This window comes from Coloeus monedula, assembly GCF_965178545.1.
Source record: "Coloeus monedula genome assembly, chromosome: 32".
Classification (NCBI taxonomy): Eukaryota; Metazoa; Chordata; class Aves; order Passeriformes; family Corvidae; genus Coloeus; species Coloeus monedula.
Genome location: NC_138812.1, coordinates 86,038 through 111,156, shown reverse-complemented (window position 1 = coordinate 111,156; position 25,119 = coordinate 86,038). Strand labels below are relative to the sequence as shown.

At 52.4% G+C, this 25,119-nt stretch overlaps 2 protein-coding genes across 5 annotated transcripts in view; both read left to right on the top strand.

The window, feature by feature from the left end:
• SUPT16H (SPT16 homolog, facilitates chromatin remodeling subunit) overlaps positions 1–14,902 on the top strand; it is a 34,537-nt gene extending 19,635 nt beyond the window's left edge. Inside the window, exons 17-26 of the mRNA XM_082299541.1 lie at positions 1,837–1,963; positions 3,902–4,020; positions 4,626–4,751; positions 5,180–5,292; positions 5,926–6,001; positions 6,722–6,891; positions 9,644–9,773; positions 10,067–10,193; positions 14,577–14,654; positions 14,739–14,902. Of these exons, the coding sequence (XP_082155667.1) occupies positions 1,837–1,963; positions 3,902–4,020; positions 4,626–4,751; positions 5,180–5,292; positions 5,926–6,001; positions 6,722–6,891; positions 9,644–9,773; positions 10,067–10,193; positions 14,577–14,654; positions 14,739–14,848 (1,176 nt within the window). The 3' untranslated portion in view covers positions 14,849–14,902. The remainder of the gene's footprint in view (positions 1–1,836; positions 1,964–3,901; positions 4,021–4,625; positions 4,752–5,179; positions 5,293–5,925; positions 6,002–6,721; positions 6,892–9,643; positions 9,774–10,066; positions 10,194–14,576; positions 14,655–14,738) is intronic.
• A 1,688-nt stretch (positions 14,903–16,590) lies between these two features.
• On the top strand, positions 16,591–25,118 carry HNRNPC (heterogeneous nuclear ribonucleoprotein C). Of its 4 annotated transcripts, none has more exons than XM_082299520.1 (10): positions 16,591–16,645; positions 18,450–18,476; positions 18,911–19,016; positions 19,959–20,227; positions 21,862–21,937; positions 22,411–22,458; positions 23,182–23,339; positions 24,111–24,212; positions 24,428–24,582; positions 24,784–25,118. In XM_082299520.1, exons 4-10 carry the CDS (start codon positions 19,987–19,989, stop codon positions 24,865–24,867), a joined length of 864 nt encoding a protein of 287 aa, XP_082155646.1. In that variant the 5' UTR covers positions 16,591–16,645; positions 18,450–18,476; positions 18,911–19,016; positions 19,959–19,986; the 3' UTR covers positions 24,868–25,118. The 4 variants fall into 4 exon arrangements, with proteins under 4 accessions (XP_082155646.1, XP_082155643.1, XP_082155644.1 ...); XM_082299517.1 differs by having other exon boundaries at positions 21,862–21,976; XM_082299518.1 differs by lacking the exon at positions 18,911–19,016 and having other exon boundaries at positions 16,598–16,645; positions 21,862–21,976.
• Position 25,119: the final 1 nt, after the last annotated feature.

The window sequence follows — 25,119 nt, the reverse complement described above, 5'->3', positions numbered from 1 at the left end:
CACTGAGTGGCCATTGAATGGTCATAAAGGACTCATTGAGTGGGTGTTGGGTGGTTATTGAGTGGTCATTTAATGGTGTTTGGGTGGACGATGGGGGGGCGTGGAGTGGTCAATGAATGGTCGTAGAGAGGTCGTTGGGTGGCCATTGGATGGTCTTTAGAGCGGTCACTGAGTGGCCATTGAATGGTCATAAAGGACTCATTGAGTGGGTGTTGGGTGGTCATTGGATGGTCTTTAGAGTGGTCACTGAGTGGCCGTTCAATGGTCATAAAGGACTCATTGAGTGGGTGTTAGGTGGCCATTGGATGGTCTTTAGAGCGGTCACTGAGTGGCCATTGAATGGTCATAAAGGACTCATTGAGTGGGTGTTGGGTGGTCATTGAGTGGCCAGTGAATAGGCATTGAGGGGTCACTCAGTGGTCAGCGAGTAGCCATTGAATGGCCACTGGTCATTGACCGATTGTTGAGTGGCCATTGGATGGTCTTTAGAGTGGTCACTGAGTGGCCGTTCAATGGTCATAAAGGACTCATTGAGTGGGTGTTGGGTGGTCATTGAGTGGCCAGTGAATAGGCATTGAGGGGTCACTCAGTGGTCAACGAGTAGCCATTGAATGGCCACTGGTCATTGAGTGGGTGTTGAGCGGCCATTGGATGGTCTTTAGAGTGGTCACTGAGTGGCCGTTCAATGGTCATAAAGGACTCATTGAGTGGGTGTTGGGTGGTCATTGAGTGGCCAGTGAATAGGCATTGAGGGGTCACTCAGTGGTCAGCGAGTAGCCATTGAATGGCCACTGGTCACCAAATGATCGTTGAGTGGCCATTGGGTGGGAGTTGGGTGGCCATTGGATGGTCTTTAGAGTGGTCACTGAGTGGCCATTGAATGGTCAAAAAGGACTCATTGAGTGGGTGTTGGGTGGTCATTGGATGGTCTTTAGAGTGGTCACTGAGTGGCCATTGAATGGTCATAAAGGACTCATTGAGTGGGTGTTGGGTGGTCATTGAGTGGTCATTTAATGGTGTTTGGGTGGACAATAGGGGGCGTGGAGTGGTCAATGAATGGTCGTAGAGGGGTCGTTGGGTGGCCATTGGATGGTCTTTAGAGTGGTCACTGAGTGGCCGTTGAATGGTCATAAAGGACTCATTGAGTGGGTGTTGGGTGGTCATTGGATGGTCTTTAGAGTGGTCATTGAGTGGCCATTGAATGGTCATAAAGGACTCATTGAGTGGGTGTTGGGTGGTCATTGAGTGGCCAGTGAATAGGCATTGAGGGGTCACTCAGTGGTCAGCGAGTAGCCATTGAATGGCCACTGGTCATTGACCGATTGTTGAGTGGCCATTGGATGGTCTTTAGAGTGGTCACTGAGTGGCCGTTCAATGGTCATAAAGGACTCATTGAGTGGGTGTTGGGTGGTCATTGAGTGGCCAGTGAATAGGCATTGAGGGGTCACTCAGTGGTCAACGAGTAGCCATTGAATGGCCACTGGTCATTGAGTGGGTGTTGAGCGGCCATTGGATGGTCTTTAGAGTGGTCACTGAGTGGCCATTGAATGGTCATAAAGGACTCATTGAGTGGGTGTTGGGTGGTCATTGAGTGGCCAGTGAATAGGCATTGACGGGTCACTCAGTGGTCATCGAGTAGCCATTGAATGGCCACTGGTCATTGACCGATCGTTGAGCGGCCATTGGGTGATCGTCGGTCATTAAACGCTCATTGAGCGACCGTTGCTTGTTGAGCGATTGTTGGCCACCGAGTGGCCACCGAGTGGTCACTGGTCACTCACCGAGTGGCCACCGAGTGGTCACCGGTCACTCACCGAGTGGTCACCGCGTCCGCAGGGCATCGTCAAGCAGGACTCGCTGGTCATCAACCTCAACCGCAGCAACCCCAAGCTGAAGGACCTCTACATCCGGCCCAACATCGCCCAGAAGCGCATGCAGGGCGCGCTCGAGGCCCACGTCAACGGTGACCCAAAAGACGGGAATTTGGGGCATTTTGGGCTGCTTTGGGGGCATTTGGGGTGGAGTTTTGGGGAGGGGGGGTGAAGGTTTAGGGGGTTTGGTGGAGGTTTTTTTGGAGTTTCTTGAGGGTTTTTTGGGGTTCCTCAACGTTTTTTGAGGTTCCTTAACGTTTGTTGGGGTTCCTCAAGGTTTTTTGGGGTGTTAACAAGGTTTTTTGGGGCATTAACAAGGTGTTTTGGGGTTCCTCAAGGTTTTTGGGGTTCCTCGGGGTTTTTTGGGGTTCCTCAAGGTTTTTTGAGGTTCCACGGGGTTTTTCGAGGTTCCTCAACGTTTTTTGGGGTTCCTCGGGGTTTTTCGAGGTTCCTCAATGTTTTTTGGGGTTCCTCAGGGTTTTTTGGGGTTCCTCAACGTTTTTTGGGGTGTTAATAAGGTTTTTGGGGTTCCTCAAGGTTTTTTGGGGTTCCTCAACGTTTTTTGGGGCATTAACAAGGTGTTTTGGGGTTCCTCAAGGTTTTTTGGGGTTCCTCAAGGTTTTTGGGGTTCTTCGGGGTTTTTTGGGGTTCCTCAACGTTTTTTGGGGTGTTAACAAGGTTTTTTGGGGTTCCTCGGGGTTTTTTGGGGTTCCTCAACGTTTTTTGGGGTTCCTCGGGGTTTTTGGGGGTTCCTCTATGTTTTTTGGGGTGTTAACAAGGTTTTTTGGGGTTCCTCGAGGTTTTTGGGCTTCCTCAGGGTTTTTTGGGGTTCCTCGACGTTTTTTGGGGCGTTAACAAGGTTTTTTGGGCTTCCTCAAGGTTTTTTGAGGTTCCTCAAGGTTTTCTGGGGTTTTTCGGGGTTTTTTGGGGTTCCTCGACATTTTTTGGGGCATTAACAAGGTGTTTTGGGGTTCCTCAAGGTTTTTTGGGGTTCCTCAATGTTTTTTGGGGTTCCTCAGGGTTTTTTGGGGTTCCTCAACGTTTTTTGGGGTGTTAATAAGGTTTTTGGGGTTCCTCGACGTTTTTTGAAGTTCCTCAACGTTTTTTGGGGTTCCTCGGGGTTTTTTGGGGTTCCTCGACGTTTTTTGGGGCATTAACAAGGTGTTTTGGGGTTCCTCAGGGTTTTTTGGGGTTCCTCAACGTTTTTTGGGGTTCCTCGGGGTTTTTTGGGGTTCCTCAATGCTTTTTGGGGTTCCTCAAGGTTTTTGGGGTTCCTCAGGGTTTTTTGGGGTTCCTCAACGTTTTTTGGGGCGTTAACAAGGTTTTTTGGGGTTCCTCAGCGTGTTTTGGGGTTCCTCGGGGTTTTTTGGGGTTCCTCAATGCTTTTTGGGGTTCCTCAAGGTTTTTGGGGTTCCTCAGGGTTTTTTGGGGTTCCTCAACGTTTTTTGGGGCGTTAACAAGGTTTTTTGGGGTTCCTCAGCGTGTTTTGGGGTTCCTCAATGTTTTTTGGGGTTCCTCGGGGTTTTTTGGGGTTCCTCGACGTTTTTTGGGGCATTAACAAGGTGTTTTGGGGTTCCTCAGGGTTTTTTGGGGTTCCTCAATGTTTTTTGGGGTTCCTCGGGGTTTTTTGGGATTCCTCGACGTTTTTTGGGGCATTAACAAGGTGTTTTGGGGTTCCTCCGAGTTTTTTGGGGTTCCTCCGGGTTTTTTGGGGCGTTAACGAGGTTTTTTGGGGTTTCCTCAAGGTGTCTTTGGAGTTCCTCAAGGTTTTTTTTGGAGATTTTTTTTGGGTGCTCTTGAGGTTTTTTCGGGGTTTCTTGAGGTTCTTTCGGAGCTCCTCGAAGTTCTTCTGGTGCTTCTTGAGGATTCCTTGGCGTCTCTTCACGGGTTTAAGGTTTCTCGAGAGGTTTTTTTCTTTTGGTTCTTGGAGGTTTCTTGGAGCTTCTTGAGGGTTTCCATGGGGGTTGTTGGTTTCCCATGGGTTTTGGGGTGGTTTTCATGGGTTTTGGGGGTTTCCTTTCGCCGCCCAGGGTTCCGTTTCACGTCGGTGCGGGGGGACAAGGTGGACATCCTGTACAACAACATCAAGCACGCCGTGTTCCAGCCCTGCGACGGCGAGATGATCATCGTGCTGCACTTCCACCTCAAGGTGTGCCCAATCCTGGCAACGGTTTTTTTTTTTTTGGGGGGAAAAAACGCAGATTTTGGGCAAAACGTGGAATTTTGGGTGAAATCCCCAAGATTTTGGGGAAAAATCCCACGGTTTCGGGGTGAAACTTGCTGGGGTTTAGGGCAGTTCTTGGGCTGGGTCAAACCCAATGATTTGAGGTCAAAAATCGGCAGTTTTGGGTTGAAATCCTGGGATTTTGGGGTAAACTCCATGGTTTTGGGTCTAACACCCACGGATTCCATGGTTTTGGGTTGAAATCCCTCCGTTTCGGGCGAAACTTGGTGGTTTTAAGTTAAAACTTCGCGGCTTTGGGACGAAACTTTCTGGCTTTGGCTCGAAACATGGCAGGTTTGGGTCAAAACCCGCCAATTTCATCTAACGTCGCAAAACCTGGAATTGTGAGTCCAAACCGGGCGATTCTGGGTCAAAACCCGCAATTCTGAGTTCAAACCTCTCGATTTTGGCTCAGAACCCCGAACTCGGTGCTGAATCCCGGGCGTTCTCGCCCTGGAACTTGCGGATTTTGCGCCGAGCTCGCCCCCTCCCTCCCGGAATTTTCCCGAATTCCCGTTTTCTCCACCCAGAACGCCATCATGTTCGGGAAGAAGCGGCACACGGACGTCCAGTTCTACACTGAGGTGGGCGAGATCACCACGGATTTGGGCAAGCACCAGCACATGCACGACCGCGACGACCTCTACGCCGAGCAGGTGCGAACCTGGGGGCGACTCCGGGAATTCCGGGCCCTTCCAGAACCTTCCCGGACGTTTCTGGGTCGTTTCCCGGCGGTTTTGGTTCAATCCCAGCGGTTTTGGGGTTTTTTTTGAGATATTTCTTGGATTTTTTTTTTTTTTTTTTTTTTGAGTTTTTCAGCATTTCTCCGGTGGTTTTCCAATGACCTTTTGGGATCGTTTCCACGGTTTTGGGGTCGTTTCCGTGGGTTTTGGGTCGTTTTCCTGGGATTTGGGGTCCCAGATGGAGCGGGAGACGTTTTTTGGGCCGTTTCCACGGGTTTGGGGCCGTTTCCACGGGTTTGGGGCCGTTTCCGTGGGGTTTTTGCTCAATCCCGTGGGGTTTGGCCATTCCCTGTTCCCACGGGGGTTTTTTGGGGCGTTTTCCTGGGATTTCGGGGTCCCAGATGGAGCGGGAGATGCGGCACAAGCTGAAGACGGCCTTCAAGAACTTCATCGAGAAGGTCGAGGCCCTGACCAAGGAGGAGCTGGAGTTCGAGGTGCCCTTCCGGGAGCTGGGGTGAGTCTGGGCAGAAAAACGGGAAAAATGGGGCAAAAAACGGGAATTTGGGGAAAAAATGGGAATTTGGGGCAGGTTTGGAGGAGTTTCAAGGTGTTCGTGGCTGGAAAAAAGAGGGGAAAAAAGGGAATTCGGGGGGATTTGGGGTCATTTCCTGGGGGGTTGGGGGCTCCTTGGGAATTTTGGGATCTTCTCACCCATTTTTGGGTCTTTTCCCCCACTTTTTGGGGGGGGTTTTTTCTCAGTTTTTTCGGGTCTTTCCTCACTTTGGGGATCTTTTCCTCATTCCTGGTGTCTCCTGGGGGTGTTTTGGGGGGAATTTTTGGGGCAGTTTCCAGATTTTTGGGATCTTTATGCCCCTCTTTTTTGGGGTCTTTTCCCCGTTCCTCTGATTTCTTTCCCCATTCCCGTGATCCTGTCTGCCATTTCTGGGCAATTTCGGGTCGGTTTTCCCAATTTTTGGCCTCCTTTCCCCATTCCTGGGCTCCCTCTCCCCGTCCCTGGGCTCTCCTGGCGGGAATTCCGTGCCGCTTTCCCCGTTCCCTCTCTGGGAATTCCCGGGGATTTTGGGGCGAATTCCGGGGTTTTTTTTTTTTGATTTTTGATTTTTTTGGGGGGGGGGGGTCATTCCAGGTTCAACGGCGCCCCCTACCGCAGCACCTGCCTCCTGCAGCCCACCAGCAGCGCCCTGGTCAACTGCACCGAGTGGGTGAGTGACCACTGGGAGCCCAGCTGGGACCCAGGTAGCCCCAGGTGTGTCCCAGGTAGCCCCAGGTGTGTCCAGGTGGGACCCCAGGTGTGTCCAGGTGCCCCCAGGTGACCCCAGGTGGCCCCAGCTGACCCCAGGTGGCCCCAGGTGGCCCCAGGTGGCCCCAGGTGTGTCCAGGTGACCCCAGGTAGCCCCAGGTGAGCCCAGGTGACCCCAGGTGGCCCCAGGTGAGCCCAGGTGTGTCCCAGGTGGCCCCAGGTAGCCCCAGGTAGCCCCAGGTGACCCCAGGTACCCCCAGGTGGCCCCAGGTGAGCCCAGGTGGTCCCAGGTGGCCCCAGCTGACCCCAGGTGGCCCCAGGTGTGTCCAGGTGAGCCCAGGTGCCCCCAGGTGGCCCCAGGTGGCCCCAGGTGTGTCCAGGTGTGTCCAGGTGGCCCCAGCTGACCCCAGGTGAGCCCAGGTGCCCCCAGCTGACCCCAGGTGGCCCCAGGTGAGCCCAGGTGAGCCCAGGTGTGTCCAGGTGAGCCCAGGTGCCCCCAGGTGGCCCCAGGTGTGTCCAGGTGTGTCCAGGTAGCCCCAGCTGACCCCAGGTGTGTCCAGGTAGCCCCAGGTGGCCCCAGGTGTGTCCAGGTAGCCCCAGCTGACCCCAGCTGACCCCAGGTGGCCCCAGGTAGCCCCAGGTGGCCCCAGGTGGCCCCAGGTGAGCCCAGGCGTGTCCGCAGCCCCCGTTCGTGGTCACTCTGGACGAGGTGGAGCTGATCCACTTCGAGCGCGTGCAGTTCCACCTGAAGAACTTCGACCTGGTCATCGTCTACAAGGACTACGCGCGCAAGGTGACCATGATCAACGCCATCCCCGTGGCCTCGCTCGACCCCATCAAGGAGTGGCTCAAGTGAGCGCGGTCGGGGCTTTGCGGGCACTTGAGGGGGTTTGGGGCTTTCTGGGGGAGTTTTGGGGATTTTTTGGGGATTTTTTGGGGATTTTTTGGGGATTTTTTGGGGGATTTTTGGGGTTTTTTGGGGGATTTTTGGGATTTTTTTGGGATTTTTGGGGATTTTTTGGGGATTTTTGGGGATTTTTGGGGATTTTTTGGGGATTTTTGGGATTTTTTGGAGATTTTTCAGGATTTTTGGGGATTTTTGGGATTTTTGGGAGATTTTTGGGGATTTTTGGGGATTTTTTGGGGATTTTTTTGGGGATTTTTGGGGATTTTTTGGGGATTTTTGGGATTTTTTTGGGGGTTTTTTGGAGATTTTTGGGGATTTTTTTGGGATTTTTTTGGAATTTTTTGGGGATTTTGGGGGTTTTTTGGGATTTTTTTGGAAATTTTTCAGGATTTTTGGGGGATTTTTTTGGGATTTTTTGGGATTTTTTGGGGATTTTTGGGGGATTTTTGGGGGGTTTTTGGAGATTTTTCAGGATTTTTTGGGGATTTTTTGGGGTTTTTTTGGGATTTTTTTGGAGATTTTTTGGGATTTTTGGGGAATTTTTTGGAGATTTTTGGGGATTTTTTGGGGATTTTTTGGGATTTTTTTGGGGATTTTTTGGGATTTTTTGGGGATTTTTTTGGGGATTTTAGGGTATTTTTGGGGATTTTTGGGGGTTTTTTGAAGATTTTTCAGGATTTTTGGGGGATTTTTCGGAGATTTTTGGGGATTTTTGGAGATTTTTTGGGATTTTTTGGGATTTCTGGGGGATTTTTTGGCCTTTTTGGGGGATTCTTTTGGGATTTTTTGGGATTTTTTTTGGATTTTTTGGGGATTTTTTGGAGATTTTTGGGGATTTTTTGGGGATTTTTTGGGATTTCTGGGGGATTTTTTGGCCTTTTTGGGGGATTTTTGGGGATTTTTTTGGATTTTGGGTTTTTTTTGGGATTTTGGGGATTTTTTGGGGTTTTTTGGAGATTTTTGGGGATTTTTTGGGGATTTTTTTGGGATTTTTGGGGGATTTTTGGGCTTTTTGGGGGATTTTTGGGGATTTTTTGGGGATTCTTTGGGGATTTTTGGTGATTTTTTGGGATTTTTTTTGGATTTTTTGGGATTTTGGGGGATTTTTTTGGGATTTTTTGGAATTTTTTTTTGGATTTTGAGGGATTTTTTGGGATTTTTTGGGGATTTTTGGGGATTTTTTGGGGATTTTTGGGGATTTTTTGGATATTTTTTTAGGGGTTGTTTTAGATTTCTGGGGGTTTTTTTAAATTTTTTTAAACTTTTTTGATTCCTTAGGAGTTCTTGAAAGATCTCTTGAGGTTTAAAAGTTTTTGGGATTTTTTTTAGGAATTTCTGGGTTTTTTTAGGAATTTTTGGGATTTCTTTCATATTTGTTGGGGTTTTTTTCTTTTTAGATTTTTATTGAAGTTTTTGAGATTTTTGTGGGATTTTCTTTGAAATTTTTTCACATTTCCCAGGATTTTTGTCAAACTTCTTTCTTAAGATTTTTTTGATTCGTTTTTTAGTTCTTTAAATATTTTGGTTTAGATTTTTGGTGGTTTTTTTTAACAATTCTTTTTAACGTTTTGGGGGGGAATTTTTAAAATATTTTTTTGGAATTTCAAAATACTTTTTGTGTGGGGTTTTTTTTTTTTTCCTTTTTTTTGGAATTTTCAAAAAATATTTTTAGATTTTTTTCTTTTAGGAATTTGTTGGAAATTCCTTTTCAGATTTCTCGGGGTTCTCAGGGATTTTTTAAGGTTTTTGATGCTTTTTTTTTTTTTTTTGGCGTTTTCCGGCCGGTTTTGATTTTTTTTTGGTGTTCTTTTGCCTCACCTGTGCCCTCACCTGTGCCCTCACCTGTGCCCTCACCTGTCCCCACCTGTGCCCTCACCTGTGCCCACCTGTGCCCACCTGTGCCCTCACCTGTGCCCTCACCTGTGCTCACCTGTGCCCTCACCTGTCCCTCACCTGTGCCCACCTGTGCCCTCACCTGTGCCCTCACCTGTGCCCACCTGTGCCCTCACCTGTGCCCTCACCTGTGCCCTCACCTGTGCCCTCACCTGTCCCTCACCTGTGCCCACCTGTGCCCTCACCTGTCCCTCACCTGTGCCCACCTGTGCCCTCACCTGTGCCCTCACCTGTGCCCCCACCTGTGCCCTCACCTGTGCTCACCTGTGCCCTCACCTGTGCCCTCACCTGTGCCCTCACCTGTGCTCACCTGTGCCCTCACCTGTGCCCTCACCTGTGCCCTCACCTGTGCCCCCACCTGTGCCCCCACCTGTGCCCACCTGTGCCCTCACCTGTCCCCACCTGTGCCCTCACCTGTGCCCTCCTGTGCCCTCACCTGTGCCCCCACCTGTGCCCTCACCTGTCCCCACCTGTGCCCTCACCTGTCCCTCACCTGTGCCCACCTGTGCCCTCACCTGTGCCCTCACCTGTGCCCTCACCTGTGCCCACCTGTGCCCTCACCTGTGCCCTCACCTGTGCCCTCACCTGTGCCCACCTGTGCCCTCACCTGTGCCCACCTATGCCCTCACCTGTGCCCTCACCTGTCCCCACCTGTGCCCACCTGTCCCCACCTGTGCCCTCACCTGTGCCCACCTGTGCCCTCACCTGTCCCTCACCTGTGCCCACCTGTGCCCTCACCTGTCCCTCACCTGTGCCCCCACCTGTGCCCTCACCTGTGCCCTCACCTGTCCCTCACCTGCCCAGCTCCTGTGACCTCAAGTACACCGAGGGGGTGCAGTCGCTGAACTGGACCAAGATCATGAAAACCATCGTGGACGACCCCGAGGGCTTCTTCGAGCAGGGCGGGTGGAGCTTCCTGGAGCCCGAGGGCGAGGTGGGCACACCTGGGATCCCACCTGGGCACACCTGGGCACACCTGGGCACACCTGGGCACACCTGGGGGGCACCTGGGGGGCACCAAGAACACCTGGGAGACCTGGGGGGCATCTGGGGGGCACTTGGGGACGCAAGCAGTCACCTGTCCCCCCTTATCTCACCTGTGCCCCCTTATCTCACCTGCCCCCCCTTATCTCACCTGCCCCCCCCTTATCTCACCTGTCCCCCCCTTATCTCACCTGCCCCCCCCTTATCTCACCTGTCCCCCCCTTATCTCACCTGCCCCCCCAGGGCTCGGAGGCGGAGCCGGGCGAGTCGGAGTCGGAGCTGGAGGACGAGACCTTCAACCCCTCGGAGGAGGATGAGGAGGAGGAGGAGGACAGCGATGAGGACTATTCCTCTGAGGCCGAGGAGTCAGGTGGGCACACCTGGGGGCACCTGAGGGCACCTGGGACACATCTGGGCACAGCTGGGGGCACCTGGGACACACCTGGGCACACCTGGGGCACCTGAGGGCACCTGGGACACATCTGGGCACAGCTGGGGGCACCTGGGGCACACCTGGGGGCACCTGAGGGCACCTGGGCACACCTGGGCACAGCTGGGGGCACCTGGGACACACCTGGGCACACCTGGGACACACCTGGGCATACCTGGGGCACACCTGGGACAAACCCGGGGGCACCTGGGACACACCTGGGGCACACCTGGGGACACCTGGGGACACCTGGGGCACATCTGGGCACACCTGGGGCACACCTGGGCACAGCTGGGGGCACACCTGGGCACACCTGGGACACAGCTGGGGGTACCTGAGGGCACCTGGGACACAGCTGGGACACACCTGGGCACACCTGGGCACAGCTGGGCACACCTGGGCACACCTGAGGGCACCTGTGACACACCTGGGCACACCTGGGCACAGCTGGGGCACAGCTGGGGGTACCTGAGGGCACCTGGGACACAGCTGGGCACACCTGGGGGCACCTGGACACACCTGGGCACAGCTGGGGACACCTGAGGGCACCTGGGCACACCTGGGACACACCTGGGCACACCTGGGGCACACCTGGGCACACCTGGGACACACCTGGGCACACCTGGGGGCACCTGGGACACAGCTGGGACACACCTGGGGACACCTGGGGGGCACCTGGGACACACCTGGGGACACCTGGGGGCACCTGAGGGCACCTGGGACACATCTGGGGCACACCTGGGGCACACCTGGGCACAGCTGGGCATACCTGGGGGTACCTGGGCACACCTGGGGGCACCTGGCCACACCCCCCCAATCCCCACTTTCCCCCCCAAATTCCTGCATTTTACCCTGAATTCTTCCCTTTTTTTCCCCCACTATTTCACCGGAAATCGCTACTTCTTAAAAAGATTTGGGGCTTTTCCCAAATATTTTGGCAATTCCCGAAATTCCCGCCGTGGTTTTCGGGCGTTTTCCCCCCAAAACCATCGGTTTTCGGTTAAAAATTCAGATTTTGCGCCGTTTCCAGCGTTCTCTCGAAAAATTTCGTGGTTTTCAGGCAATTTTTGGGAGATTTTCCAGCAGGATTTGGGGGTTTGTCGAAGATTTGGGAATTTCCTGTTCAATTTCGGGAATTTCCTAAAAATTTGGGGGGGGTTGGGTGGAATTTTGAGGTTTTTTTCTTCAAATTTTGGGATTTTTGGGTGGAAATTGGGTTTTTTCCTTCCAGTTTTGGGGCTTTTCCCTGAAGTTTTGTTTCCATCTTTGAATTTTGGTTTTTTTCCCTGAATTTCTCTTTTTCCCTCACAATTCTCAAGTTTTCCTTCCAAATTTCAGGGTTTCCCTGAATTTTGGAATTTTTCTCATCTTTTTTTTTTTTTCTGAATTCTGCATTTTTCCCCCCCAAATTTTTTCCTTTTTTCTCCTATTTTTCCCCCCTCCCTTTAAACTTTTCACCTCCAAACCTTGACCCTTTTTTTGGGAATTTTTCCCATCTTACTTAATTTTTTTTTTCTAAATTCTGAACTTTCCCCCCCAAATTTTTTTCCTTTTTTCTCCTATTTTTCCCCCCTCCCTTTAAACTTTTCCCCTCCAAACCTTGACCCTTTTTTGGGGGAATTTTTCCCATCTTACTTTATTTTTTTTTTCTAAATTCTGCATTTTTCCCCCCCAAATTTTTTCCTTTTTTTTCCTATTTTTCCCCCTCCCTTTAAACTTTTCCCCTCCAAACCTTGACCCTTTTTTGGGGGAATTTTTCCCATCTTACTTTTATTTTTTTTTTTTTCATTCTGCATTTTTTCCCCCCAAATTTTTTCCTTTTTTCTCCAATTTTTTCCCCTTCCCTTTAAACTTTTCCCCTCCAAACCTTGACCCTTTTTTGGAAATTTTTCCCATCTTACTTTTATTTTTTTTTTTCTGAATTCTGCATTTTTCCCCCCCAAATTTTTTTCCTTTTTTCTCCTATTTTTCCCCCCTCCCTTTAAACTTTTCCCCTCCAAACCTTGACCCTTTTTTGGGGGAATTTTTCCCATCTTACTTTATTTTTTTTTTTTTCTGAATTCTGCATTTTTTCCCCCCAAATTTTTTCCTTTTTTCTCCTATTTTTCCCCCCTCCCTTTAAACTTTTCCCCTCCAAACCTTGACCCTTTTTTTGGGAATTTTTCCCATCTTACTTAATTTTTTTTTTCTAAATTCTGAACTTTCCCCCCCAAATTTTTTCCTTTTTTCTCCTATTTTTCCCCCTCCCTTTAAACTTTTCCCCTCCAAACCTTGAACCTTTTTTTGGAAATTTTTCCCATCTTACTTTATTTTTTTTTTTTCTGAATTCTGCATTTTTCCCCCCCAAATTTTTTCCTTTTTTCTCCGATTTTTCCCCCCTCCCTTTAAACTTTTCCCCTCCAAACCTTGACCCTTTTTTGGGGAATTTTTCCCATCTTACTTTTTTTTTTCTGAATTCTGAACTTTTTCCCCCAAATTTTTTCCTTTTTTCTCCTATTTTTCCCCCTCCCTTTAAACTTTTCCCCTCCAAACCTTGAACCTTTTTTTGGAAATTTTTCCCATCTTACTTTATTTTTTTTTTTTCTGAATTCTGCATTTTTCCCCCCCAAATTTTTTCCTTTTTTCTCCGATTTTTCCCCCCTCCCTTTAAACTTTTCCCCTCCAAACCTTGACCCTTTTTTTGGGAATTTTTCCCATCTTACTTAATTTTATTTTCTAAATTCTGAACTTTCCCCCCCAAATTTTTTTCCTTTTTTCTCCTATTTTTCCCCCCTCCCTTTAAACTTTTCCCCTCCAAACCTTGAACTTTTTTTGGGGAATTTTTCCCATCTTACTTTATTTTTTTTTTCTAAATTCTGAACTTTCCCCCCCAAATTTTTTCCTTTTTTCTCCTATTTTTCCCCTTCCCTTTAAACTTTTCCCCTCCAAACCTTGAACCTTTTTTTGGAAATTTTTCCCATCTTACTTTATTTTTTTTTTTTTCATTCTGCATTTTTCCCCCCCAAATTTTTTTCCTTTTTTCTCCTATTTTTTCCCCCCTCCCTTTAAACTTTTCCCCTCCAAACCTTGACCCTTTTTTGGGGGAATTTTTCCCATCTTACTTTATTTTTTTTTTCTGAATTCTGCATTTTTCCCCCCCAAATTTTTTCCTTTTTTCTCCTATTTTTCCCCCTCCCTTTAAACTTTTCCCCTCCAAACCTTGACCTTTTTTGGGGGAATTTTTCCCATCTTACTTAATTTTTTTTTTCTAAATTCTGAACTTTCCCCCCCAAATTTTTTCCTTTTTTCTCCTATTTTTTCCCCCCTCCCTTTAAACTTTTCCCCTCCAAACCTTGACCCTTTTTTTGGGAATTTTTCCCATCTTACTTTATTTTTTTTTTTTTCATTCTGCATTTTTTCCCCCCAAATTTTTTCCTTTTTTCTCCAATTTTTTTCCCCCTCCCTTTAAACTTTTCCCCTCCAAACCTTGACCTTTTTTGGGGGAATTTTTCCCATCTTACTTTATTTTTTTTTCTGAATTCTGAACTTTTTCCCCCAATTTTTTTCCTTTTTTCTCCGATTTTTTTCCCCCTCCCTTTAAACTTTTCCCCTCCAAACCTTGACCCTTTTTTTGGGAATTTTTCCCATCTTACTTTATTTTTTTTTTCTAAATTCTGAACTTTCCCCCCCAAATTTTTTCCTTTTTTCTCCTATTTTTCCCCTTCCCTTTAAACTTTTCCCCTCCAAACCTTGACCCTTTTTTTGGGAATTTTTCCCATCTTACTTTATTTTTTTTTTTCTGAATTCTGCATTTTTCCCCCCCAAATTTTTTTCCTTTTTTCTCCTATTTTTCCCCCTTCCCTTTAAACTTTTCCCCTCCAAACCTTGAACCTTTTTTTGGGAATTTTTCCCATCTTACTTAATTTTTTTTTTCTAAATTCTGAACTTTCCCCCCCAAATTTTTTCCTTTTTTCTCCTATTTTCCCCCCTCCCTTTAAACTTTTCCCCTCCAAACCTTGACCCTTTTTTGGGGGAATTTTTCCCATCTTACTTAATTTTTTTTTTCTAAATTCTGAACTTTCCCCCCCAAATTTTTTTCCTTTTTTCTCCTATTTTTCCCCCTTCCCTTTAAACTTTTCCCCTCCAAACCTTCACCCTTTTTTTGGGGGGAATTTTTCCTTCCAAACCTTCATTTTCCTCCCAAACCCCTTTCATTTCCCCCCCTAAACTCCACCCCCACCCCCACCCCCAAATTCATTTCCTCCCCTTCTCCCCTTCAATCTTTCAATTCCTTTTCCAACTTCCCGTTTTTCCCGTTTCTCCCGTTTTTCCCCCCAACCCCAGAATACTCCAAGGACTCCCTGGGCAGCGAGGAGGAGAGCGGGAAGGACTGGGACGAGCTGGAGGAGGAAGCCCGCAAAGGTTCAGCCCCCAAAACCCCCCCAAAACTCCCCGAAATCCCCCGAAATCCCCGAATTTTCCCAAAACCGCCCTTTTTTCCCCCAGCCGACCGCGAGAGCCAGTACGAGGAGGAGGAGGAGCGCGGGCGCGGCCGCAAGAGGAAGGGTCCCCCCGGGCGGGGCCGCCACAACCCCCCCAAAAAAAAGAGGAAGTAGGGCGTGGCCGCCCCTCCCCCACCCCAAATTCCCACCCTTTCCCCCACCCCCACCCCCACCCCACCCAAAAAAACCATTTTTTGGGCGAAAAACCCCCGAATTCTGGGAGTTCCGCCGCCGTTCTCGCATCCCCGCCGCCGTGGGGGAGGGGCGGCGTTCCCATCCCCCCCCCACCCCCCCAGCTCGGGAATTTTGGGGTTTTCCCCTCAGTTTTCCCCGAATTTCCGGAATTTTCCCGAATTTCCGGGCGGTTTCCGGTGGGAATTCGGGGGGGGGGAGGGGTTTTCCTGATTTTTTGGTGGTTTTTTTGGTTTTTTTTCCCTCCCCCCCCCGGAAGTTGTTTCTTTGGAATTTTGGGGTGATTCCCGTGGATTTTGGGGGGGGGGGGGGAACGTTCCCGCTGAGTTTTCCAAAGTTTTGTGGCAAAATTTTGGGATTTCGGGTGAAAGCCCGGGGTTCCCGCAGGATTTTGGCCGATTCGGTGGCGTTTTCCCGCGGATTTTTCGAGGGCTTTTCCCGGGATTTTGGGGTTCCTCTCCGAGATTTGGGATCTCCCCTCGGATTTTGGGGTGTTTTTGTTTTTTTTGTTTTTTTTTTTTCCCGGGATTTGGGGTTTTCCTGCGGATTTTTGGGGGTTCTCCCAGAATTCCGAGGTTCTTTCTGCAGATTTTTGAGGTTTTTGGCTCGAATTTCCACATTTCTCTCAAAATTCGGGGTGGGAGAAGCCCAGGAAGGGTCTCGGGGACCCCAAAACCCCCCCCCAGGACCCCAAATTTCCCCCTTTTCCCCCCCAAAATTCCTTTTTTTTTTTAAATTTCTGTATTTATGGGGGGGGTCCCCCGGTTTTTGGGGGGATTCTCCCTCTTTTTGGGGTTCCTCTCCCCCCCCGCCCCCCCTTTTTTTGGGGTCCCCCCCTCGGGTTTGGGGCCTCCCCTCCCCCTCCCCTCGCAGCTCTTTTCCAAAAGTTCAATAAAAATCTCGTTTTTTTAAGGTTTTCTAACTAAAACGGGAATTTCTGCACCCCAGGATTGGGGGGGGGGGGGGGGGGGGGGAATCAGGAAAAACGGGTGGGATACGGGAAAAATGAGGGGAAAACGGGAAAAACGGGGAGAAGCCGGTTTAAAATGGGGTGAAACTGGTTTGGGGGCGGGGTGAAACCAGTATGAGGGGGGGAATAAACCAGTTTGAAGAGGAGAAACCAGTAAGAGCCAGTCGAAACCGGTTCGGACTGGGCCGGACTGGTTCCAATGGGCCCAGACCAGTTCAAAAAGGCCCCAAACCAGCGCGAACTGGGACGCGGCCCCGCCCCGCCCTCTCCCCGTGACTGACAGCGCTCCCGACCAATCATCATGTGCTGCCGGCGCCTTTCGTCCAATGAGCGCCCGCGCCGTGCTGCTAGCCCCGCCTTCTTCTTTAGGCCAATAGCGGCCTGCGGCGCATGCGCGCCAAGCGCCGCGCGCCTCGGAGGCGGGCGCTCCGTGAGCCTCTCGCTTGTGGTTGGTGGAGTCGTAGAACTGGCAGTTGCTTCAGCCAATCAACGACGCTTCCGGCGTGATTGACACGAGCCTTGAGCCACTGGCTGCCGCTCCTCCCCCTCCCGCGCAGCAGCGCCCTCCGCACTTCCATTGGTCGAGAGATTGATTGACGTCCGATTAGACCAATCAAAGCGCACGGACGGGCGCCGGGGGTGGGCCTGGCGCTGCTCGCGGCGCTGAGGGCGGCGCGGGCGCCATTTTGTGCTCAGCCCCCGGAGGAAGCGGCGGCGGCGGCGGCGGGAGCGCAGCGGTGCCCGGAGCGGTGAGGGGGCAGCGGGGGAGGCTCTGGGACGGTCCCGGCGCGCTTCCGGGGGTCTCGAAGGAGGAGACTTTACGGAGCGGGGTTGTGGTGATGTGGGGGAGGGGGGGGCGGAGATGGCGGCGGCGCGTGAGGGAGCGAGGCGGGAAAGGGGGGGGGGGGGGGGCCGCCCCCTCAGGGCTGTGAGGGGAGGGGCGGGATTAAAGATCTTAGGGGCGGGGTTAAATTCCTTTAAAGGTAATTAATTCTCCGGGGCAGTAATTAACCCCGGCGGAGGGTCTTAATTAACCCGTTCAAGGACGTAATTAACCCCCCCCGGGGGCGGTGTTAGCCTTGCGGGAGGCGTGGCTTTGATCGGGGGCGTGGTTTTGTTGGGGGGCGTGTTTAACTCATTCGCGGGTTAATTAAGTCGCTCCGGATTTGATTAACCCCCTTTGGGGGTGGGGTTGACCCCGCTTGGGGGCGTGGCTTATCCCTGTTTAATCCCAGGGCTAATTAATTACCCCTTGGGGGCGTGGCTTGGCCTAAATAACTACGTTGGGGGCTTAATTAAGCCCTTTATATAGATAATTACCCCCCTGGGGTCATGGTTAATAATTAAGAGGCGAATTACCGTACTTAGTGCTAAATAAACCCCTGGGGGGCGGGGTTTAACCGCGTGGGGGCGGGGCTACAGCGGGGGCGTGGCCAGTTCAAGTGGGGGCGTGGCCTGTCCACACTGGTGGAGGTGTTGAACACCTTTAAGGCTTTAATTAAACTTATTCGGGACTAATTATCCACTCCGGGGGATTTTTCCCATCCCAGATTTGCAGCCGAATTCCCAAATTTCCCTTTTCCAGCAGATTTTGGGAGTTCCGACTTCTCCTGTTAAACTTCCAGTCTAAACTTGTTGGATTTTGTCCTTTTTTTCCCTCCAGTTTTAGAAGTCTAAAATCGGGTTTATTTTGTTCCCCGCTCCTGCTTTCTGGGGCTAAATCCCAAATGTCTGTGTTCTCTCAATTCCGGGAGTTCCCATTTAATTATGAGGCAAAACCGCTCCAAATTCCTCCTTTTTTACCCCAAAAAGGCCATTTTTAGTGGTTAAGTGGGATTTCATCCCGATTTTAGTGGCCAGCCGCCAGATTTCCAAATTCCCATGATTCTCGACCCTTCCCATTTTAATTCAAGCACAAACCACCCCAGATTTCCCCTTTTAATCCCAAAAACGTTGATTTTTGCAGGACAAAGCAGAATTTTGAAGGGCTAAACTCAAGTTTTGTCACAACTCCTCCAAATTTTGGGGCCTAATTCTCCCATTTCCCCCCAGATTTGGGTGCCCTTGAAACACTCAACTTCACCAGATCCCAAAATGCGTTTTTTCCCCCCAAAACACCTGTTGACCCCCCAACCCCTCCCTTATTTCCCCGCCCCGGGGTGGGGGGGGGGTCACCCCCAAATTTCGGCTTGGGGGAGGGGCTGGGGGGGAGGAGGGGCCGGGGGGGGAGGGGTCGCTCAACCTTCTCTCCTTCCACAGGGCCCAGGAGGCGCAACCGGAGCCGGCCCCTCCCCCACCCCCCCTCCCCCCTGCCCCGCCCTCCCCCCACCCCCTCCCCGGCGCCGTTTTGGGCCGAATCTGCCCGATTTTGGAGGTTTTTAAACCAATGGGGGAAAAGAGGGGGGAGAAACTCGTCGTGGTGTGGGAGGGGCGCTGCTGTGGGGGAGGGGCCTGAGTGCAGGGGGGGAGGTGGGGGAGGGGCCGCCCCTCCCCCCGCTGGCCCCCCCCCCGCCCCCCCAATTTGCCTTTTTTTTGTCTCTTTTTTGTTCACAGCGCGATTTTTTTGAGCCGGCGGCGACCGTAAGTTCCAACGTTTTCCTGCCTTTTTTTTTGTTTTTTTTTCCCCCCATTTCCCCCCTTTATTCCCCCCCCAGAAATGCGGGTTTTGCCCCTCCCCCCACCCTGCAGAAGCTCCTCCCCCAGCGCCCCTCCCCCCGCCCCACCCGGGTTTTCCCACGCGGCCTGTCCCCCCCACCCCCAAAACTGCCCCGAAACGGCCCCAAAATGGCCCCAAAGCAGAAAAAAGAGAAAAGGGGGTGGGGCCCAGCCCCTCCCCCCGCCCCTCCCCCCCGTACGGATTTTCAGGGGTTTCGAGGGTTTTTGATTATTTTTCTATTTTTTTTTTAATTTTTTTTTTTTTGTTGTTGTTTTCCTAAATTTTTTTTTTTTTTAATTTTTTATTTTTCTTTTTTTTTTTTTTTGGGGCTGTTTGGCCCTGCCCCTCCCCCCTAAAGCCCCGCCCCGTTTTAGCCACACTCCTCCCCCAACCCCGCCCCTCCCCCATCGCCGCCGCCGACCCACGGACGCCCCTCCCCCCCCACCGGAGCCCCTCCCCCCACGGTAAGAGGTGGAGCATCTCATTAATATGCAAATTAATGCTAATTAAGGCCCGAGCTGCCTAAAGAGGGGCTCAGTAGTAGAGTTAAGGCTTCTCATTAGGGTCTTGGCACTCATTAGAGCAATTAATAAGGCAGTGTAATTAATAGTTTAATTTTATGGTGTTAATTACCATAATTAATTTTTTTAGTGGAGCTTAAACGGCAGCAGAAGTAGCATTATTAGTGGTTTAATTAATTACTGTTTGTTAGAGACGCTGAGCACCTTAGTTGTGTTTTATGCAAAGTAGTAATTACCATAGTTAATGGACAGGATAATTAGTTATTGCTCGTTACTAATTGTTTCTAGAGCTAGGGGTAATTAGCAGTTTTTGGGAGGCTGGAGGTTATTGGCTTGTTAATACCTGATGCTAATAAGGATTAGGGAATTAGCATAATTAATGAGGGGTGCGGCTAATCAACAGCACTCATTAGGAACCCCTAGATGAAATATTTTAATAAAGACAGCTGGGGGTGGTGGGGTTGGTAATTAGGGTTTGCTGATGCTAATTAGGTGCTAATTGGGGGCTCGGGGGGGGGGGAAGGTTCCAGAAGGACTGGGGGGGGTGGGGGGGGGTGGTTCCAGGTGGCTCTGGAACCTTCTGGGGTGGTTCCAGAAAGGTTTTGGGTGGTTCCAGGTGGTTTTTGGAGGCTTTGGGGTGGTTCCAGGAGGCTTTTTCTTTCTGGAAGGTCCTTGGTCGGTTCCGGGTGGTTTTTTGGGGTGGTTCCAGGTGGTTTTGGATTGGTTTTTGGGTGGCCCTAGAACATTTTGGGTGATCCCAGAAGCTTTTGGCCATTCCCAAGACACTTCCAGGCATTCCCAGCACCTCCCCCACCACCCCCACACCCCCCCCAACCCCTCCCACCCCACCTTGACCACTGACCACTCCCTCCTCCCTTCTCCCAGGCCCGCGTCCACCCCCTCACGCCACGCCATGGCCAGCAACGTGACCAACAAGACGGACCCGCGGTCGCTCAACTCGCGGGTCTTCATCGGCAACCTCAACACGCTGGTGGTCAAGAAGAGCGACGTGGAGGCCATCTTCGCCAAGTACGGCAAGATCGTCGGCTGCTCCGTCCACAAGGGCTTCGCCTTCGTCCAGTACGTCAACGAGCGCAACGCCCGCGCCGCCGTGGCCGGGGAGGACGGCCGCATGATCGCCGGACAGGTGCTCGGTGAGTTCTGCTGGCCGGTGCTGACCATTCCTGGTCGTCTGCGGTCATTCGTGACCGTTCGTGCTCGTTCACGGTCATTCGTGACGGTTCCTGGTCATTCATGGCCGCTCGTGCTCATTCACGGTTATTTATGGTTGTTTCTGGTCATTTGTGGTCGTTGATGGTCATTCGTGGTCGTTGATGGTCATTGCTGCTCGGTCGTGGTTGTTTTGGGGTCACTTTGGGCGGTTCAAGGTGTTCCGGAGTCGGGGAGGTCTGGGCAGCAGGAGCCGCTCACCTAGGCGGGCCCGTGATGGCCGGACGGGTGTGCAGCGAGATGACCGCAGTCATTCGTGGTCAGCCGTGGATTTTCTTGGTCGTTTTGGGTGGTTTCGGTGGTTCTGGGAGGTGTTGGGGAGTCCAGGAGGGGGTCTGTGGTCACTGGACAGTTTCCAGGTGAGCTCACCTGGTCATCTGGGGTCATTTAAGGCCATTTTGGGTCGTTTTGGGGTAGTTTATGGGCACTCCAAGTGGGAAGGGTGGGGCATGAGGAGCCCCGCCCCAGGTGATCTCACCTGGGCACACCTGGGGTCAGTCTGGGGTCGGGTTTGGGGTCAGTTTATGGTCGTTTGGGGGTCAGGTTTTTGGGGGTTATTTATGGTAATTTCTGGTCATTTTGGGTTAGTTTATGGTCATTTGTGGGTCAGTTTTTTGGCGGTTATTTACGGCAGTTTCTGGTCATTTTGGGGTCAGTTTATGGTCATTTGGGGGTCAGGTTTTGGGTTATTTACAGTAACTTCTGGTCATTTCGGGTCAGTTTATAGTCATTTGGGGGTCAGGTTTTGGGTTATTTACAGTAACTTCTGGTCATTTCGGGTCAGTTTATGGTCATTTAGGGGTCAGGTTTTGGGGGGTTGTTTATGGTAATTTCTGGTCATTTTGGGTCAGTTTATGGTCATTTGGGGGTCAGGTTTTGGGGGGTTGTTTATGGTAATTTCTGGTCATTTTGGGTCAGTTTATGGTCATTTAGGGGTCAGGTTTTGGGGGGTTGTTTATGGTAACTTCTGGTCATTTTGGGTCAGTTTATGGTCATTTGGGGGTCAGGTTTTGGGGGGTTGTTTATGGTAATTTCTGGTCATTTTGGGTCAATTTATGGTCATTTGGGGGTCAGGTTTTGGGAGGTTGTTTATGGTAATTTCTGGTCATTTTGGGTCAGTTTATGGTCATTTAGGGGTCAGGTTTTGGGGGGTTGTTTATGGTAATTTCTGGTCATTTTGGGTCAGTTTATGGTCATTTGGGGGTCAGGTTTTGGGAGGTTTTTTATGGTAGTTTCTCGTCATTTTGGGTCAGTTTACGGTCATTTGGGGGTCAGTTTTTTGGGGGTTATTTATGGTAATTTCTGGTCATTTTGGGGTCGTTTATGGTCATTTCAGGGTCAGTTTCTGGTCGCTTGGGGGTCATTTCTGGGCTCGTTCTTTATTGTTTGGGGGTCAGTTTTGGGATCAGTTCATGGTAATTCTTGGGGTCATTCCTGCTCATTTTGGGCTCATTTTGAGCCATTTCCGGGCCCTTCCTCCCCATTCCTGCACCCTACTGGGGTGCTCCCCTCCCCAAACCCCACAAAACCGCCCCAACCGGCCCCGTGTGACCCGCAGACATCAACCTGGCGGCCGAGCCGAAGGTGAACCGGGGCAAGGCGGGGGTGAAGCGCTCGGCGGCCGAGATGTACGGGTCAGTACCCGCCCCCCCGTCACCGTCCCCCCTCGTCAGGTGGGGACCCTGGGGGGACACGGGCACGGGGGGGCTCTGGGGTGGGTTTGGGGCGTTTGGGGGGGGGGATTTGGGGAGCCTGGGGAAGGAATTTCATGGGGGGGAGTTGGGGCATTTTGAGGGTCCTGGGATGGGGATTCAGGGGAGTTTTGGGGGTCTGGGGGGAGTTTTGGGGAGTTGGGGTGTCCCGGGAGGAATTTTGGGGGCAATTAGGGATATTCTGGGGAGGTGGAGGGAATTGGGGCATTTTGGGGGCTGGGAGGGATTTGGGGGTGGCTCTGGAGGTTTTGGGGGATTTGGGGAGTTTTTTGAGGGGGTTGGGTTTTGTGTGGGGGATTCTGGGAGGTTTTTTTTGGGGTGTCCCTGGGGGTTTCGGGGATCCCAGGGGGTTTTTGGGGGGGTTTTGGGGTCTCACTGCCCTCATGCCCCCCCAGGTCATCGTTTGATCTCGACTACGACTTCCAGCGGGATTACTATGACCGGTACCAGTACAGACCAGTGACCCCAAACCCCTTCCCAGTACAGACCAGTGACCCCAAACCCCTTCCCAGTACAGACCAGTGATCCCAAACCCCTTCCCAGTACAGACCAGTGATCCAAAATCCCCTCCCAGTACAGACCAGTGATCCCAAACCCCTTCCCAGTACAGACCAGTGACCCAAAATCCCCTCCCAGTACAGACCAGTGACCCAAAATCCCCTCCCAGTACAGACCAGTGACCCCAAACCCCTTCCCAGTACAGACCAGTGATCCCAAACCCCTTCCCAGTACAGACCAGTGACCCCAAACCCCTTCCCAGTACAGACCAGTGATCCCAAACCCCTTCCCAGTACAGACCAGTGACCCGAAATCCCCTCCCAGTACAGACCAGTGACCCCAAACCCCTTCCCAGTACAGACCAGTGACCCGAAAGCCCATCCCAGTACCGACGAGTGACCACAAACCCTTTTCCAGTAGACCCGTGACTACAAAGCCCATCCCAGTACCAACCAGTGACCACAAACCCTTTCCCAGTAGAGACCAGTGCTTCTCACTGCCCCATAACCCCCTCTCAGTTCACCCAAATCCCTTCCCAGTGCCCCCCAAACCCCATCCCAGTACAGACCAGTGACCACATACCCTTTCCCAGTACAGACCAGTGCCCACAGCCACCCTCCCAGTGGCTCCCAGTCCATCCCAGTCCATCCCAGTCCATTCCCTTGCAGGATGTACAGTTACCCCGCCCGCGTGCCGCCCCCTCCCCCCATCGCCCGGGCCGTGGTGCCCTCCAAGCGCCAGCGCGTGTCCGGCAACACCTCCCGGCGCGGGAAGAGCTTCAACAGCAAATCCGGCCAGCGCGGCTCCTCCTCCAAGTCCGGAAAACGTACGGAAATGCCGGGGATTTGGGAACAAAACCAGTACGGTGCTGGCCGTGCCCTGTCCGGCATGGCAGCAGCCAGCAGCCAATATGGCCGTTGCCATCCCTCATCCAGTAGGGCGGCCCCAATCCAATATGGCGGCCCCAATCCAATATGGGGGTATGCATGCACCATCCAATATGGCGGCCCCATCTCCCCCAATCCAATATGGCGGCCCCCATCTCCCCCAATCCAATATGGCAGCTCCATCTCCCCCAATCCAATATGGCGGCCCCATCTCCCCCAATCCAATATGGCGGCCCCCATCTCCCCCAATCCAATATGGCGGCCCCCAACTCCCCCAATCCAATATGGCGGCCCCATCTCCCCCAATCCAATATGGCGGCCCCAATCCAATATGGCGGCCCCATCTCCCCCAATCCAATATGGCGGCCCCCATCTCCCCCAATCCAATATGGCGGCCCCCAACTCCCCCAATCCAATATGGCGGCCCCCAACTCCCCCAATCCAATATGGCGGCCCCAATCCAATATGGCGGCCCCATCTCCCCCAATCCAATATGGCAGCTCCATCTCCCCCAATCCAATATGGCAGCTCCATCTCCCCCAATCCAATATGGCGGCCCCCAACTCCCCCAATCCAATATGGCGGCCCCAATCCAATATGGCGGCCCCATCTCCCCCAATCCAATATGGCGGCCCCCATCTCCCCCAATCCAATATGGCGGCCCCCACGCTGTCAGGATGCTGAGGCGATTTTTGGGGTGCTTTTCCCAGTGAAAGGGGACGACCTGCAGAGCATCAAGAAGGAGCTGGGGCAGATCAAGGCCAAGGTGGACGCGCTGCTGGAGAGCCTGGAGCGGCTGGAGCGGGAGCAGAGTGAGGACCCTGGGCTTGGGACGGGGCATTTTTCGGGCAGATTTGAGGGAAGAAACGTTGGGTTTTTTTTTGGGGTGCAAGCGGTTGTTTTCCACGGGGACACCGAGCAGACTCCGCCCGTTGTCTTTGTCGGGCGCTGCTCACCCGCGCGTTGCCGCAGTTCCGTTCCTGTTTCCCCTCCGAAATCGCCGACTTTTGCCCCAATTCCGCCGCAGAGGCCAAGAGCGAGAAGGCCGAGGAGGAGCAGGGCGGCAGCGGCTCCAAGAAGGACGAGGCGGGCGGGGCCAAGGCCGAGGGCGGCAACGAGGACTCGGCTGAGGAGGGCGACCTGCTGGACGACGACGAGGCCGAGGAGAGGGGGGACGAGCAGGTGGGGACCCCCCGGAGGGATCAGTGACGCCCCCCCGTGCCAGCCCGGGGGCACACCAGTATATACCAGTACATCCCAGTACCCCCAAGCTCCTCTCCCAGTCTCTCCCAGTGCCGTGGAGGGGGTGGGTGGGTGGGGGGGATGGGCAGCCCCGCCCCTCCCCCCCCCCCCCCTGACCCCGCGCCCCTCCCCCGTTTCCAGCTGGAGTCGCTGAAAGGGGACGAGAAGGAGGCGGAGGAGGGGGAGGACGACCGGGACAGCGCCAACGGCGAGGACGAGCCCTGAGCCCCTCCCCCTCCCCTCGCCCTGCCCCTCCCCCCGCCCCGCCCCCCACACCCCCCCCCCCGCCGTGCTCGTGCTGTCGTGGCCCCTCCCCCGCCGCCCTCCGTAGTTCGGTCCCCGCCCCCTTTTCGTGCCACTCCCGCCACCCCACCCCCCACCACGGCCCCTCCCCCACCGCCCCACGCCCCTCCCCCCCCCCCTTCTCGGTTAATTTTGATACCTCGAGACGACGATTAAAGGACGGATGTTTGTAAT